The 16,850-nt window shown below is 38.8% G+C and overlaps 1 protein-coding gene across 2 annotated transcripts in view; it reads right to left on the bottom strand.

Annotated features, from left to right (window-relative positions):
* Positions 1–736: 736 nt before the first annotated feature.
* galnt14 (UDP-N-acetyl-alpha-D-galactosamine:polypeptide N-acetylgalactosaminyltransferase 14 (GalNAc-T14)) overlaps positions 737–16,850 on the bottom strand; it is a 65,433-nt gene continuing 49,319 nt past the window's right edge. The window contains exons 7-17 of one of the 2 annotated variants that reach the window (XM_067417901.1): positions 16,470–16,557; positions 16,060–16,144; positions 11,852–11,955; positions 10,861–10,987; positions 8,994–9,086; positions 8,806–8,889; positions 6,709–6,853; positions 4,857–4,976; positions 4,196–4,511; positions 3,115–3,203; positions 737–959 (exon numbers count right to left, since the gene is read on the bottom strand). In XM_067417901.1, the coding sequence (XP_067274002.1) occupies positions 4,353–4,511; positions 4,857–4,976; positions 6,709–6,853; positions 8,806–8,889; positions 8,994–9,086; positions 10,861–10,987; positions 11,852–11,955; positions 16,060–16,144; positions 16,470–16,557 (1,005 nt within the window). In that variant the 3' untranslated portion in view covers positions 737–959; positions 3,115–3,203; positions 4,196–4,352. The remainder of the gene's footprint in view (positions 960–3,114; positions 3,204–4,195; positions 4,512–4,856; positions 4,977–6,708; positions 6,854–8,805; positions 8,890–8,993; positions 9,087–10,860; positions 10,988–11,851; positions 11,956–16,059; positions 16,145–16,469; positions 16,558–16,850) is intronic. The other variant, XM_067417900.1, reaches the window with a different exon arrangement.

The following is a 16,850-nucleotide window of genomic DNA, read 5'->3' as shown; positions in this document are numbered from 1 at the left end:
TCTCAATCTTCCCTCATAATGACTCATTCTTACTGAAATAAAGCAGGAATCTGGAGACTTGTGCATACTATTCAGTGCACACGTTTAGCAAATCAGGAAACCCATAACGACTCAATGGTTGGTTCTTTAAAGCTTTTAGGCTCCATGCAAAGCGGATGGTTGAAATCTGTGCAGCATCAGGAAGCTGTAGGTAAGAAAACAGCAGAACCTAATTGGATGTAATTGCCGGGTTAGACTAGACTACAGCAAGTGATGAGGGCATTTGAGCTGTGCCACGTCTGAGTCTCAGTATGCTCCCAGCTCCCACAGAGCTCAGCCTTCTAATGAGAAGAGGGGGACAGACTGAGAAAGTGGTAATTGGATCCTCCCTGTCCTGTCGCCTGGGCATGTGTTGCGATGTGGCTGAGCTTTATTTAGATCCTCTCGGCAAACAGTCTCAGTTCTCCACTTACGAGCAGTGAATGCAGAGCTTGTGAGAACAAGCCACTCTTGCCCATCTTGAGCTCATTTGCTTGCAGAACAGAAGAATGCGCTCTGCAACTGCATTCAACAGCTATGCCATTACATTATGGACTAATGAGGCTGGGCTGACATGCTAATTGAAGAAGGCTGCCTCTGCAATGCGTTTGGGATTTGTCTATTTTTGATGATCATGTCAGCAACTACCTTAAATACAGTTGGATCATGCTTTACTTACACAATCAAACAACCAGGAATAAATGCAAGCAGCAGCCCATTAATAAAAAATAGGGTATTTATTGTATATCGATGTGCTAGCAGATGTATCTCACAAGTGCTTCGTATTGGGGTAAATTCAAGCGAAACAGAAATAAAAAGGTTGTGCGTTGTTCTCCATTGTGAGCGTGTATCGCACTCGGTGAGTGCCCCGCAAGTTTGTGTGTGTCCAGCTGCCAAACTCTGTTCTGGAGAGCATCAGTATGATTGACACTCTGGGGAACCTTGAAAGAAAGACAGAAGAGAAGATCAGCCAAGGTACAGACTTTACAGGGAGATTGGGTAAGCTAGACTTGTCAAGTTTTCGCAATGCGATGCACCTTTTTGAATAGATTTCTATATTGGCAGAGCGTGTGATGCGCACGTTTTCGAAGGAGCGCTCTGAGCGCATGAAATTTTAAAAAATCAACTGAGAGCAGAAAAGCCCCCGACATCATCACAATTTTTTTCTATTGTCCAATTAAATGAATGGAGAGACGGGCCTTCCGTTGTGGTGACCGTTACCTTGAGTAGACTGACAGCACAGCTGATTCAAGGGTTACCAGTTTTTTAAGGTCTTGCGCTTACTTTCTAAATGAACTTATAAATTAAATACATTTTAACTAAGAAGCTACATATTTTATACATTCCTTTAGAAATGCTTTTTTTATTTTTTTATTTTTTGTACCAAAAATGATTCTTAATAATTGAGGATATTACAAATCAATTACATAACAAGATTATGCTTTGGATGTAATGAGTAAAGTTATGTGATACTTATTGAATGTATATAAATATACCTAAACTACTTTTTTAACTGTCTCCCTTCCCCATAATGCTGTCAAGCAGGCTTGCCCATTGCATGAGAAAATGTGTCTACACTGCAAGCGAGTGGCACAACGCAAAGCAACATAACTAGGCCAACCCCATTATAATCAACAAAGTTGTCTACACTGCAAGACTGTCAGGAGGACAAACACAGCAAAAAAAACAGCACTCTGAGTTTAAAAAACAACAACCCTGCAAGCCAAGCCAACATTGACATTTTGGAAGAGGTGGAGTCCTCAGGCTGCGTCCGAAATTGCATAATATGTGAGTAGGTACTACATTTGAATTAGAACGTACTTCGCGACCGTAAAAAAAAGTATGTTCTATATAGTATGAATATGGGTAGTATGAATGGAGTCGGACGTACTACACATGCCATGATGGAATTGTCACATGATAGACGCTGTCATGACAGCGTGGCGATTTAAAGAGCCCATTCCACCGACTGCAACGGAATGTGAGAGCTTAAAGCTACATAGTAACTAATACTTTATTTCCATAAACTCCTAAAAAAGTAACAATTTCTTTCTATTAAAAGTATATTTTTAAAATATACGTTTAAAAGTATTGTTGCCCCAACACAGATTACAATTATTACAATTATATTTATATAATATAATATATTATAATTATAATTAAAATAATTTTAGTACTTCAACTAGTTTTTTTTCAGTTAGTTGCCAAGACATTTCTTTTGTATTTTTTTTTTTAAATATATAATTTAATTCTGATTTATTTCAATTAACAAAACCAATATTTGTTTAAGTTAACAATAACAATGCCACCCCAAAGCATTGTGAGCCTAATCTGATCATAATTATAGACAATAAGTACCAATCATTTCTAAAATCCACTTTTAGCCTGACAAGCCAGACCCACATCAAGATGTTTGGTCTGGAAACTCACCATTGGCAGGGCTCAACCCGAGGGGTGGAAAAACGGTTGTCTTTCAAACTCCCTCTGCATGCAATTGGATAGCTACAACCAACCAGAGCAACGTGAAGCGGAGCTTTGATAGATTAAACTTTCGCCCGGTCGGCAAAACTCTGAACACATCTTCTCTTCTTAAGAATTATTTCAGTGCCATTCTTTGTTCTTTTCTCAAATAAAAGATTAACTCCAAGTCTTCCAGAGTCGCGGTCAAAGCCGACTTCGAAGACCGCCTGTCGCCAGCTTTGTTTACAAGTAGCACGCGGAACCTCCGCAACTCTGCCGTCATTAAGTTAAGCCAGCCCACCGACTCTATACACAATGTGATTGGCCTGAACAGAGTTTGGTTTTTCCAGCTCACAAGTTGGAGAGTTGGAGAGTTGCTAGACGATACTCGCTGCAAATTAGATTAGCTGCCGCTAGGGTGCGTCTAGATTTCTAGGCTACTTAGGTTTACAATGCTTTTGGGAAACAGGCCTGGTCAGGATACGGAAATAAACAAGCAATGTTTTGATATTTACAGTGTCTTCAGGGGGAATCAGCCAACAAGCAGCTTACTTATAGTTGATTTTGCATGTTATACTGGGATGACAGAAAGAAAATGACACACTTTACCATTATGAAGACAAAAAAATTACATACTTCGCCCACTGAAGTGCTTTGACATTATTCAATGTGTTGATGTAATTTCCCCTGAAACGGTTCCAGCTGTTAGCAGCTCCTCCCCTTTTCTGAAACAACCAATAGCGTTTTGTTAATAATATCACAGTTTGACTAGTTTGCCTTTCTGTTTGGTAAAGCCAGTTTCCTCTAACTGTTTATCATCATAATCTACTCAATATCGCTTTTGAAATGCAGCATTCTGTGCAGAATTCAAATGGGTCCGATATGTTTGTTGTCTGCGCCGACTCGCGCATATCATCCGCGCTGCGCTTTCGTGTCTGTAGTCTAAATTTATACCAGAGCCGTTGTGTGTGCGCCGCTGTGCTGTGTGAAACTAACGTGAAAAAGACTTTATTCGCCTCAACTGAAAGCATATTTACACTGAATCGTTTCCTATCACATTTATAGTGTGCTATGTGCCTTCACCATGTAGAAATTAGTAAATGTGTGACCAACTGACCTATTTCATCCGCAGCTTCAGCAGCGTAGGGGGCGGGCTTTAGATTCTACAGAGCATTTTGATTGGACAGAAGATTTGATGAGAAAGTGAAGTCTGCGATGATGTCACCAAAATCTGTAATTCGTTTTAACGCAAGTGAGAGACTACATTTTGAACGCTTATATCTCCTAAATGCAAATGTTGTATTTTTTTTTTGGAACACACCAGTCTATTCATAACTTTAAGCATACTAAAAGCTAAAAAAAATCTATTTTGATTTCAGTGGACCTTTAAGTATTTTCATGGTTATCTCTAAAGCTCATTCAAATTAAATTGTTAAAAGAGTTGGATTCTCATGCTAAACATAAACAAAACAAAAAAAATGAGTATGATGTTTTCGGAAAGAATTGGTACAGCATATATGTCTTTTATAAATATGATCAAACTAAAGACTCTTCGGAGACATGAAGGACGCGATACTAATCTATAGATAAGCAAGATTAACATGAGGTGGCAGCAACTGTGTGTGTTATGTACCCTTTAATGTAGAGTGTAGCATTAATATAGCAGCAGTAATGAGGTCATTTCAGTAAGTCAGGACATTCTGCAATCCCAGCATACCTGGGGTGTGCTGAAGAGACGAAGGGAGTGGACATAGCAGAACAGCAGGACACAGATGTAGCCCCTCCTGGAGGTACACACTCGCTCTCTCTGCCTCTCTATCCATCTTTGACTCCAGCTGAGCTCTGAAAGGTGAGGAGAGGCCAAGGAGGAAAGATCACGAGAAAGGCATCTCCCATCTCTGAGTGTGCGCTGACAGTTCGCATGGGCTGATCACCAGCATTTTACTGCTCTCAATGCCGTCCAGAGCCATCTCGCTGTCCACGCAGAAACGAGACGCCAGGTGCTCGAGGTGAGTGCCAGATTTCTGCCAACGCTGCAGTAACACAGGAGACGAACACATGCATAAGTACACAGGACGGTAAAATATAGCATGCATTAAAATGTAGTGTGCATTCACACTTCACAAATATCTACTTATGCGTACGCCTCCCTGCACAACAAACAAATCGGATGTTTTCTGATGTTACAGTATGCTGCATGTCCCAGTCCCTGACATGACAAATGTGACGTGTGGAAACGCTGACATCGGCCTGAGAGTAAAGCCTCTCCTGAGGGGCTGTCAGTGGGTTCCTCCTGGAGCTTTCTAAGTGCGGCCTGATTTATGGTCTGTCACAGATGTCTCCTGTGCTCTCGTCTGGAGTGACTGCGGTGGAGGTACCTGCTTGCCGTCGCTGATGTTGCACGGCATGAGCAGGATCTGGGAGGCAGGGAAAGTGGTGGAGACAGACAGACAGTGCTGCTGCTGACGGATTTGCTGTCCGTGGGTGTAGATCCACTCCTGTGCAGGAAAGAACACAAGCTTTTCTGATGATGAACATATAATGAAATGAAAAGGCAATAGCAACTTTCTTTCAAGAGAATTACACAGATTTCAATCAATTGCATGTTATTGCTGTAAACCGAAAATAATTTCCATGTTTTTCGATGTTTTTAAAGCAAGTATCCTAATTTGAGCATGGTGTAGTTTTTATTATTCTTAACAGTAATGCCATGGGTTTACTTCACCATCCATCTTTCATAGGTTTGCATTTAGTTACATTCATGCATTTAGCAGACACTGATCTAAATCGATTTAACACCAGAGGAAAATAAGCAATTCGTAACATGGAGCCAGTGATATTCATAGTATACAATGGCAGGTTTATTAGAAAACTAGATTAGGATACAAGCTAGAGCATTCCCAGACATGTTAATTTAAAGATGTCTGTTCTAATCAGCTCCACTTAAATAGTAAACAGAGAGAGAGAGATCTTGGAAGAAAATAGACACTTTTTGCTTTCCTCTGAGAAGGTGGCCTCATTTGCTGTTCTGAGACATGTAGAGAGAATGACGCACAAGGGCAGTGTGAAAATGTGCTTTTGTGATCATACTGATGAACCGCTTCCCATCTGGTGAGTCTTACAGACGCTTAACAAGGTCACACGCAGCAGGCAGCAGGGAAACATGCTCTTGTGGTGTTATGAACACACTTAAGTGCTCTGAAATCACTTTTGTGGTGTTCAGGCACCAAATCTACTGTCCATCCTCTTCTCTGGGTTTCATAATTTAGAGAATAAACACCTGAAAAACTTTTTAAAATGCGAGGATTAAGAGAGAGGGAAACTGGGAATAATTCAAATCTAAGGCGTTATGGCTATTTCCATTTCCGGTTTGACCAAATCTTAAATGTATTAATTGGCTCTCTTTAAATTTTTTCATCATGGGCCATAAAATTAAAGTTCATTTATTAATTATAATTACATTTAAAATACGTTTAATTATTAAACAGTGATTACTATAATATAACTTTGAATTTTACCATAATGGGCCATACAATTAAAGTTAATTTATTAATTATAATAACATTTAAACTATGTTTAATTATTAAACAATGATTACTATAATAATATTTTTTAGTAAAATGCCCCATACTGTACATTCTTTATGATTAATCATAGTGGCAAAATTAAGTTATGCAAATGTATTTGAATTTTATTGCACTTTAATAATATTTCTTTAAATTCAAAATTCAGTTCTGCATTTTGCTGCCTCAATCAAAGAATTGAATAGCCATTAGTGGATTCAATTCTGAATGACGCACAACCGTGTTTTTTCCCAGGCTCATGTGCAGGTGAGAGAGCCATGAAGGGTGACAGTAGGGCAGATTAGCTGCTCAGAGACCAGAGGGCACCTCTTTGTTTAATATAATTACACAGCAGTGCACAAATGTGACCTGAATTAAATCCCATTATCCCGCTGTAAAAGTTGCCCTTTCAACATGCCCCTGGTTGCATAGCATTTAATGTAATCTAGCATCTCAGAGCCACAGCCTAACTGTGTGAGATGTCACCGATTCCTGGCGTGAGAGTAAAAATACACACTATCTTTGCTCCTTTTCTGATCTTGACTAAACTATTCAGTAGAATATGCGACCATAATACTAAAAGGCAAGCTATTGTTTAAGTGGTTAAAATTAGACTTTATATGTCTTACTGATGCTTTTTCTGATATTATCCCAGAGAGTCTTGTACCTGGTTGGCTGCAGGTATGTCTTTGGTGATGATGCAAGGTGCGAGTGTGAGCACTGGGAGATCCTGTCCCTCAACTATTCGAGTCTCTAGACAGTTCTGTCTTTGCCGAATCACACCAGATTTGGCATCAGAATCATCAGGAACTCTGGATTTCATAGAAAGAAACATCAAAGTGTAATGATGATAAATACAGTGGGGCAAAAAAGTATTTAGTCAGCCACCAATTGTGCAAGTTCTCCCACTTAAAAAGATGAGAGAGGCCTGTAATTTTCATCATAGGTAACACTGATGCGCGGGTTGATCCAAAATGAGCAGATGCCTGCGGTTACCCATGGTTACGAGTCATCCAAAAATATTTTTTGATATTCGGGTCGCGGTCGGTCAGGTCGTTTGAAATAAAGATGCCAATTAAACCTTTGTAATTTATATAGTATTAGACACAATTTACTATGAAATACATTGGCAAGGAGGATCCTCTGCATTCCAGCATAAGTGCAGCCAGTGAGTGCACATTCAGCTCTGCAGGTCGGGTTATAGAGGCAAGAAAAAAACATCTCAGCAAGGACAGTTGATTCAATTAATCAGGCTCCGCATATCAATGCATCGACTCTTCGACTATTTGGGGTCACCCCTAGTTTTTACACACTGTTGTTGGTAGTTTGGCCCATTCCTCCATGCAGATCTCCTCTAGAGCAGTGATGTTTTGGGGCTGTCGCTGGGAAAAACAGAAAACAGGTCCCTTTGCAGAAAAACAGCCCCATGCTGTTGGGGCTGTTGATGTTTCCACCCCCATGCTTCCCAGTAGGTATGGTGCAACTCAGCACTCTTTCTCCTCCAAACACGACAAGTTAAGTTTTTACCAAAAAGTTCTGTTTTGGTTTCATCTGACATTCTCCCAATCCTCTTCTTGATCATCCAAATGCTCTCTTTGAATCCTTGGTGGCGTAGTGTGTTACTGATGGTAGCCTTTGTTACTTTTTGGTCCCAGCTCTCTGCAGGTCATTCACTAGGTCCCTCTGTGTGGTTCTGGGATTTTTGCTCACCGTTCTTGTTATCACTTTGACCCCATGGGATGTGATCTTGCGTGGAGCTCTAGATCGAGGGAGATTATCAGTGGCATTGTATGTCCATTTTCTAATTTCTCCCACAGTTTATTTCTTCACACCAAGCTGCTTACTTATTGCAGATTCAGTCTTCCCAGCCTGGTGCAGGTCTACAATTTTGTTTCTGGTGTCCTTTGACAACTCTTTGGTCTTGGCCAGAGTGGATTTTGGAGTCTGATTGTCTATTGTTTGAAGGTGTGGAAAGTTGTCTTTTATACTGATAACAAGTTCAAGCAGGTGCGATTAAGTAATGAGTGGAGGACAGAGAAGCCTCTTAAAGAAGAAGTTACAGGTCTGTGAGAACCTAGAAATCTTGCTTTTTTTTTGTAGGTGACCATATACTTATTTTTCACCATAATTTGCAAATAAATTCTTTCAAAATCAGACAATGTGATGTTCTGGATGTTTTTTCTCATTCTGTCTCTCACAGTTTAAGTGTACCTATGATGAAAATGACAGGCCTCTCTCATCTTTTTAAGTGGGAGAACTTGCACAATTGGTGGCTGACTTAATACTTTTTTTGCCCCACTGTACCCCATAGAGAAAACCACCCACAAATGTTATCCTTTAAATATATTCATTTTTTTCCAAGAAAGCAATGTGTAGCAAATGAAAAATAAATATTCACTCCATAAATTTAGTAAATGCACATGGTAGATCTTATTGTGAAGGATTCATTCAAATATTATAACTAGATCTTCCAGTGAAAACAATAGACTTTTCTCTGATCATGTAAGATGCACTTTTGTCAACTTTTATATGCCAAATTAGTAAGTATAACAAAAAAAAACAATCATCTTTAAGGGAAAAAAGTATAGTGGGTGGAAAATCTTTCCCTTGAGACCGATACGAGCAGATTGACAGCAGTTAGCCTACATCAAACCAGCTTTAGACACAGAGTGCCATACACTGCCATACTAAATAATAAAATGGCACTTTACAATCATCAGTCACCACCCACGAACACTCAAATACACACATCACACTGACTCACTTGAGCTCTGGATAGACATTGTCCAGATACCACTTGAAGGATTTGCACTTGAGACTCTTGCGGAGCTCCTGTCTGCCGTGAATGCTGATAAGAGAGGAAGAGAATGAGCAGAATAAGAGATGAATCTTTTCCCTAATGCCTCCCTATTATAGATACACACATAAACACACATGCTATCAGTCACTCACTCTCCATAGGACTTCCCTCTAGCAGCCGGTCGAGCTGAGTAGTAGAACAGTTTGAACTCATCCATCCAAACCTCAGCAGTCCTTCTGGTGTTCCTGAAACAAAGAGCATTGAATGTAAACACCAAAGTGTGCTAAAAACTTTCCTTAAAAGTAAGCACTTCACCCTTTAAGAAGATCATTATGACAACTGCCAATTATTCATCACATTTACTAAAAATATTGTCTGTATAGCCAGTTATTGAACAGACAATATAGATTCTCAAAGTGGAAAATCTTAGTGGAAAACTTGCAGTCACATGCCAGGGTATTGTGGGTGTTTGTCAGGTAATTGCTATGCAGTTGCTAAGGTATTCAGTGTTTTGTAGCACATTGCTATGCAGCTACATGGGTGTTCTGGATGGTTCATACTGGCGAAAGTCAAAAGATCAGACCTCTCTCAACATTCTGATCCCTAGATATGGCTCATATATCTTCCTCTTAAGTGAGATTTTTTTTTCACATTTAAGTCCAATTGCAGCAACAACAACAACAAAATCTAACAGCACACTTCTTTTCAACAAATCGTACAAATTGAGCTCTTATTAATAATAATATTATATAATAATATTTATAATGTCAATGGCACAAGCAGAGCAGGATGAATTCCACAGCAAAGTGTAATATTAAGGGGTAATACTAAGAGGAACCACAATAAAGCACTTACTGAAATACAGTTACTGTGAATTTAATATCAAGATACTTTCAATTGTATTTACCTTTCTGTAGTTCATCGTTTTATTTAATCAATTTATTTATTACTTTTATTTCATTGCTAATTAAAATATTAAATTAATGCATACTAGTGCTGTCAAACCAATCAATCACAGATAATCACATCTAACATAAAAGTTTGTATTGTTATGTATGTGCGTGTACATATGCATGTATGTGTGTGTGCGTGTGTGTGCGTGTGTGCGCGCGCGTGTGTGTGTGTGTGTGTGTAGATATATATATGTGTACACACAAACTCACAGACACATTTATTATTTAAACACAAACTTTTATGTTAGACATGATTAATTGCAATTAATCAATTTGAGAGCAGTAATAAATATAAAAATATACAAATAAATAAAGAAGCTTACAATTGATTTGGCCATAGTAGGTAGATGTAGCATGATTGCAGCCAACTGTTGTATAAATTATATTCAGAAAGTGTGGAGGTGTTATATAAATATGAATGATTTGTTTATGTATGAAAACTGATGGTATAGTGCATGTCAGTTTGTTAAGACTATGCACTAAAAAACTACACATAACTAAACCATATTTGATTGTTACTTATCTAACAGATAACTTTGCTAACAGATGTAAAAGGACATGGTTTTAAAGAGTATCTAGTAAAGCCAGCTAATGCCTTCAGCAATTATTCATTAGAGCCTCTGAACTATACGAGGAAACAGATTTTGTTGACTGAGCACACTGCATAGCAATTCAGATTCAGAAAGAATGTTGTGCTATGCTCTTAATATTTCATTCGGTTTCATGCTGAGGTTTTTCCCCGGAGGCGAAACGTGATAAAAGAAAACAAATTTTACACTGCAGATTTTCTTCCAGGCAGAAGTTGGTGTATTATCTTTATCTTTGGCAAAAAAAAAAAAAAAAAAAAAAAAAAAAAATCTATCAAATACCACAGGAAAACATTCAACAGAGATAAAAATAAGATAGATCAACATATTCAAATTTACAGGTTAACAACCTCTAAGGACAAACAAAGTCTTCTAATGTTGATAAAAATGCTACATCCTTTATCAGCCGGAATATTTTATTTAAAACTCAGGATAGGAATTATTTTTTTTTACGTATGTGCACTTCTCAGGACTCTTACTTAATGTATGTGTTGGCATTGCCCTCTGGGAAGATGTAGGGATGTTTCTTGCGAAATACGTGGCCGACCCTGCTACAGGGAATTATTTCCAGGCTTCCTCCACACATCCATACTCTAAAAGAAATCTCTACAAACACAATACAATAAACACCAATAACAGAGTTTTTAACAAACAAATAAAAAAATATAACATCATAGCATTAGAGGGCATACACTACTGTTCACAATTTAGGAGATTTTTTTAACATGCTCACCATCAAGGTTGTATTTTTTTGACCAAAAATACATAAAACAGTAAAACCTTTCTTCCAATGTTGATCAATTTAATGCAGTCTTGTTGAATAAAAGTATGTTTTTTATAAAATAAAAAAACAGTACTGTACATTCATAGATAGCTCACCTGACACAGCCAAGTGCAGAAATGTACAGCAGAAAATGCATTAATGCATATTATAGAGAAAAACTTGCTGACGTGTATATGTGATTTACACAAACCCTCCAGGATACAACCTCACTCTCATAGCAAAAATTAGATCATACGGCTGAAATCTCCTGTCTAAATATGCCACTGTCCAAAGCTCATTTGCAATTATGAGCACGGTAGCATACTTGAGTCTGAAAAAAAAAAAAACAGCGCTGCTGCAGCTCCAGTCTAATTTTGTCATACTGTATAAGCATGGTTAATGATGGGTTAACTCAGAGACCATACAATTCCCCACAGTGCATTGCTCTTAAGGATTTTACAAGGTCAAGAAAAAAAACACATTAGCAGTTAGATAACAGCATCAAAATACTGTAGATAAGGTTTGAGAAATTGATTTCAGAGATCATGAGAAGCTATTTCTAGGTTCAAATGTCATTACGTGCCATTTCCTCTCTGTGGTGAGACAACAACACTAAGTTTCCTCTGCCAGTGCTTGATCGGGGAGGAAAAGTGATTGAAAGTTTATGTGCCATCAGACAAGTGCTCTCATGCATAACAATAACTCACCAAAGTTCTCCCCTCCCCAGATGTCCATGGCTGTGTCATATTTTCCCAAGCGATTGAACCAGGATCTGTCAATCACAAAAAGTCCTCCTGCGATGATGGGCGTTCTGAGGGTTGAAAAAGTGAAAAAAAGAAGAAGAGTGAAACATTAAGTCTTGACATTAAACACTTCAATCCAGGTGACTGCTTAAAATACCGCTGTCACTCAGGATTGATGCAAGAAAGCATTTTTTTTTTATGTGGTTTGAGTGAAGAGTCTTGGAACAAGGAAAGAGGATAAAAGGTCACTGAAGTGGGGGTGTGAGGCCCATTTCTCATTCTCCTGATGAAGCTCAGCTTGCCCTTCAAAATCACTGTACCCAGAGTGATCCTTCAAGCGCTAAGGACACTGGAGAATGTGGCTCTGGTATTATCGGAAGCATTTGAATTGCATCAGCCATAATCTCTCATTGTGAAGTGGTAGGACACATCGTTTCCTCTGCCTCTCCTCACAGCCACTCACGTACTTTCATTTCAGTTTCATTTACTTTTCACACAGCTATTCTCATCTCATTTAGTAGGCAGAAACAAAGCCCAAAAGCTTCAACAATTGGGCACCGTGTATGAGTGTAAAGTGGAAAAACCTGTCAAGGGTTTCAAAAATGAGAGAGTGCGAATGAATTTTAAATAAAGCAATACAACTAATTTATTGTATAAATGTATGCAAATAAATGAAATGCACATACTGCCAGACTTAGAAAAGTATCAGCGCACACTTAACAAGTGGCATGACTGAAAGCGTCCATGGCAAACATGTAACACCAGTTTGAACAGACATTGATCCCAAGTATGACTCAGATAATACCATTAATAATAACTCTTATGGGAAGCTCATAAAGAATGTGAAGAATGTGTCATTAAACCAACTCTGGATGCTCACTGCAAACCCCTGCTGTGCTTGGATTAATTTCCTGAACATACATTGGCATTCAAAAATTTAGAGTCAATAAGATTTTTTTTAAAGAAATACTTTTATTCAGCAGGCACACATTAAATTGATGAAAAGTGATGGTAAAGACATTTATACTTTTGGATTTCTATTTCAAATGAAAGTTTTCTACTTATAAAAGAATCCTGAGAATTTTTTTCCACAAAAATATTAAGCATAAACAGTATAATATAATACAGTATAAGCAGTTTTCAACATACTAATAAGACATATTTCTTGAGCCAAATCGGCACGTCCCCTATGATAGCACGCCAAGAATAACTTTTAGTGCCAAATAGCACCAATGTTTTTTAGAGTGTACCGTGGTAAAAACCTATACATAGGAGCCTGACAAAAAATGACACAAACACACACACACACACACACACACACACACAACCACACACACACACACACACACACACACACACACACACACACACACACATACACACACACACTCTCAGTCGTGTTTCCATGTTTTATGGGGACTTTCCATAGGCGTAATGCGTTTCATACTGTACAAACTGTACATCCTATCCCCCTACACTGCCCCTGCCCCTAAACCTACCCATCACAGGAAACATTCTGCATTTTTACTTTCTCAAAAAAAACTCCTTCTGTGTGATTTATAAGATGTTTTCCTCATGGGGACCTAAAAATGTCCCCACAAGGACAAGGATTTCGGATATTGCCATCTTTGTGGGGACATTTTGTCCCCATAACGTAGGGATTACCAGGTCACACACACACACACACACACACACACACACACACACACACACACACACACACACACACACACACACACACACACACACACACACACACACACACACACACACACACACACACACACACACACACAGACACACAGACACACACACAGTCGTGTTTCCATATTTTACAGGGACCCTCCATAGGCGTAATGGATTTCATACTGTACAAACTGTACATCCTATCCCCCTACACTGCCCCTGCCCCTAAACCTACCCATCACAGGAAACATTCTGCATTTTTACTTTCTCAAAAAAACTCTTTCTGTGTGATTTATAAGAGGTTTTACTCATGGGGACCTAAAAATGTCCCAACAAGGACAAGGATTTCGGATATTGCCATCTTTGTGGGGACATTTTGTCCCCATAACGTAGGGATTACCAGGACACACGCACGCACGCACACACACACACACACACACAAACACACACACACACAAACACACACACACACACACACACACACACACACACACACACACACACACACACACACACACACACACACACACACACACACACAGCTCTGAGTTATCACAGATCTATTCTGGATCTGTTGGCGAGACCCAGGCCGGGTACAGTGCTGCACCGGTGCGCACAGCACGCGCAGGAGCAGACGGGATCTGAGCCTCTCTCAGCCTGACTGCCTGCTTATCTGAGCTATTAACAGCCTTCATTACAACAGCCTCTGAGAGTGCTAGGAACAGTGTGAATTACACCACAATGAGAGAGAGAGAGAGAGAGAGAGAGAGAGAGAGAGAGAGAGAGAGAGAGAGAGAGAGAGAGAGAGAGAGAGAGAGAGAGAGAGAGAGAGAGAGAGAGAGAGAGAACTAGGATTTAAAGTTTGATATTGCTTTGTTTAAACAATCACAAATGATTAATTAAATAATGTTATAGCAACTCAATATTTTAATTATGATATAATTCTTCAGTTCTTAATGATCAACCAGGCTGTACTTCTCAGTGGAAATCAATGCTTCAAATGCCCCTTTCTCCCTTCAAAGACAACATGAAATTAAAATCCTATATATGTTCCTAATAAATACTCCTGCTCTAACTAGGAATGATTTTCAGCAGCTATTCTTAAGACTGTTTAATCAAAATGTTATGGATTTCTCCTTTATTTCTTTTTGCTACCAAAGGCCACACAAGGGAGAAAATAATATTACCCAATTATTTTTATATTTATAATTATATTTATATTTTTATACTTTCCTATGTAAAACTGGCCCCCATGATGTGAGTGTAAAAGAGGCTTCGTTCTTCTCACTCGCTGTGTATTTGAGACCACGCCAATTCAAAAAAAGGAATTGTGAGATTATCAAACTAAAACTAATTAGTACATCAAACTGAGATATTATTCACTTTATAAAAATTTGATATAATACAAAGTATTATAATCTAACAGAATGCTTCACTGCCCTGTGAGGCCATTCCCAAAGCCACCGCTACTGGATTACTGTGACTGAGTCGGAGGGAGAAAACTGAACGTGTCTGTTCAATATAATGAGTGAGTCAACACACGAGTATCACAGCACTGAGCACTAACTGCAGGAGTGAGATTAATGAGCTGATGAGCTCTCGTGATGACAGCTGAGGTAATCGCGACTACACTCGCGGCATACATTCACAACGTGAGTTCAGTCTGGCGCGTTTCAGTTCATGCCTTTGCAAGCTTAACTTTCATAGAAATTAATTTGAGAAGTTAGAAGACTTCTTGCTCAGCATAGCTCCGTTTAAATGAGTTAAATGAGCGGAAATGGCTCCCTCTGCTGGCTTTAGTCTTTAGCCTTTGGCCAAACATTCCTCCTATGATGCAAATATCGCCAATTTGCATCATAGGAGGAATTTTTCCAGAAATAAAATGCATAAATCTCTTGTCTCAGGGGGATATGAGGGGGAAAAGCACAATCATTTGAATATACTCCAGGGTTTCTACTGATACAAAGCCATATGCTATTTGCTGAAGTAACCCTTTAAAAGTAAAAGTAAAAAAGATTCTCTATGACATTCTGAACCCTATATGTGGGATATGTGTTCCTCCTGCAATGATTTTATGTGTCTTTTAATGTTTTTAAAATAAGTTTATTAATTTAACTACCTTTAAGTCATACTTTGGCCCTCTTGGAAGCTTGGCCTCCAAGTTGAAAATAATTACGCTAGTTAAAAACTTGATCTAACCGCTAACCCCTAAGTCCAAATGCAAAACAGTGATGCTAACAAACACCATTAATAAAAGGAATAAAATATAATTCACAATAATGAAATCTTGAAGGATAACGATCCTGTTTCACTTTTGTTTAACTTTACAGAAGATACATGTGAATGCCATTTCATGTTGCTTTTAAACCTTTTTCGGAAAATAATTTGAACTTAACTAAACAACTAAAAAGAAAAGCACAATTGGTATTTGAGCAAAGCCCAGTCCTAATTTAGAAGAATGTTTTTAAAAAAAATCCTTCACCTACTTAATGGGTTCTGAAGGGTCAGCTCTCTTGGCTCGCTTTTCAGCTGATAGTTGCTCCCATTTAAAATGCAAACTCCAGTCGAAGCCTTCCGCAGAGATGGAGGGAGAGACAGGAGAGAGAGAGAGAGAGAGAGAGAGAGAGAGAGAGAGAGAGAGAGAGAGAGAGAGAGAGAGAGATCAATAAAGATCTTTTTGCTCTAATTTCTTGTAACTTTAATTATTATATGGCATAATTATACACCGTAGTGGCTGTGATAATTAAAGTGTATTGCTGATGATAGGCCGGGCCTGTCATCACAGCTAATTGTTAGATTTGTTTCTGGGTGACACTGCTGATTGGGGAGTATGACCAATGCCCCTTGATGCCAGTGGTTGGGACACTGAATGGAGGATTATAATTGCAGCTTTTACCTCCTCGCAAGTCTGAGGAAGCAGCGACGTAGGCAAACGTGTCCATATTAATGATGTCAATCACAGGACTGGCGACACAGGTCGGGTCCTGAAAAATGAAAATATTACAAATTGAGACAAAAGAGCACAAGAGATTTGAAAGGGTATGTGAACGGCCTGACTCTCTGTCTGTTCAGCTTGATTTCACAACAAAGGAGGTGAAAAATCAGCGAGAGCTAGGATTATCTGTGCACACACACTCATTCAACATCATTACACCAGACGCTCTGACCTCATCGCTCAACCCTCTCATGCCTCACACAAAGTCCCTGCTGAAAGAAAAGAATACTTGAGATGTGTCAGCACTACTGGGCTTTCAAACTACTTCAAACTGCTTATGAA

The sequence above is a fragment of the Pseudorasbora parva genome, chromosome 15, assembly GCF_024679245.1.
Source record: "Pseudorasbora parva isolate DD20220531a chromosome 15, ASM2467924v1, whole genome shotgun sequence".
In the NCBI taxonomy this organism is placed as follows: domain Eukaryota; kingdom Metazoa; phylum Chordata; class Actinopteri; order Cypriniformes; family Gobionidae; genus Pseudorasbora; species Pseudorasbora parva.
This window is presented reverse-complemented; position numbering and strand designations above follow the sequence as displayed.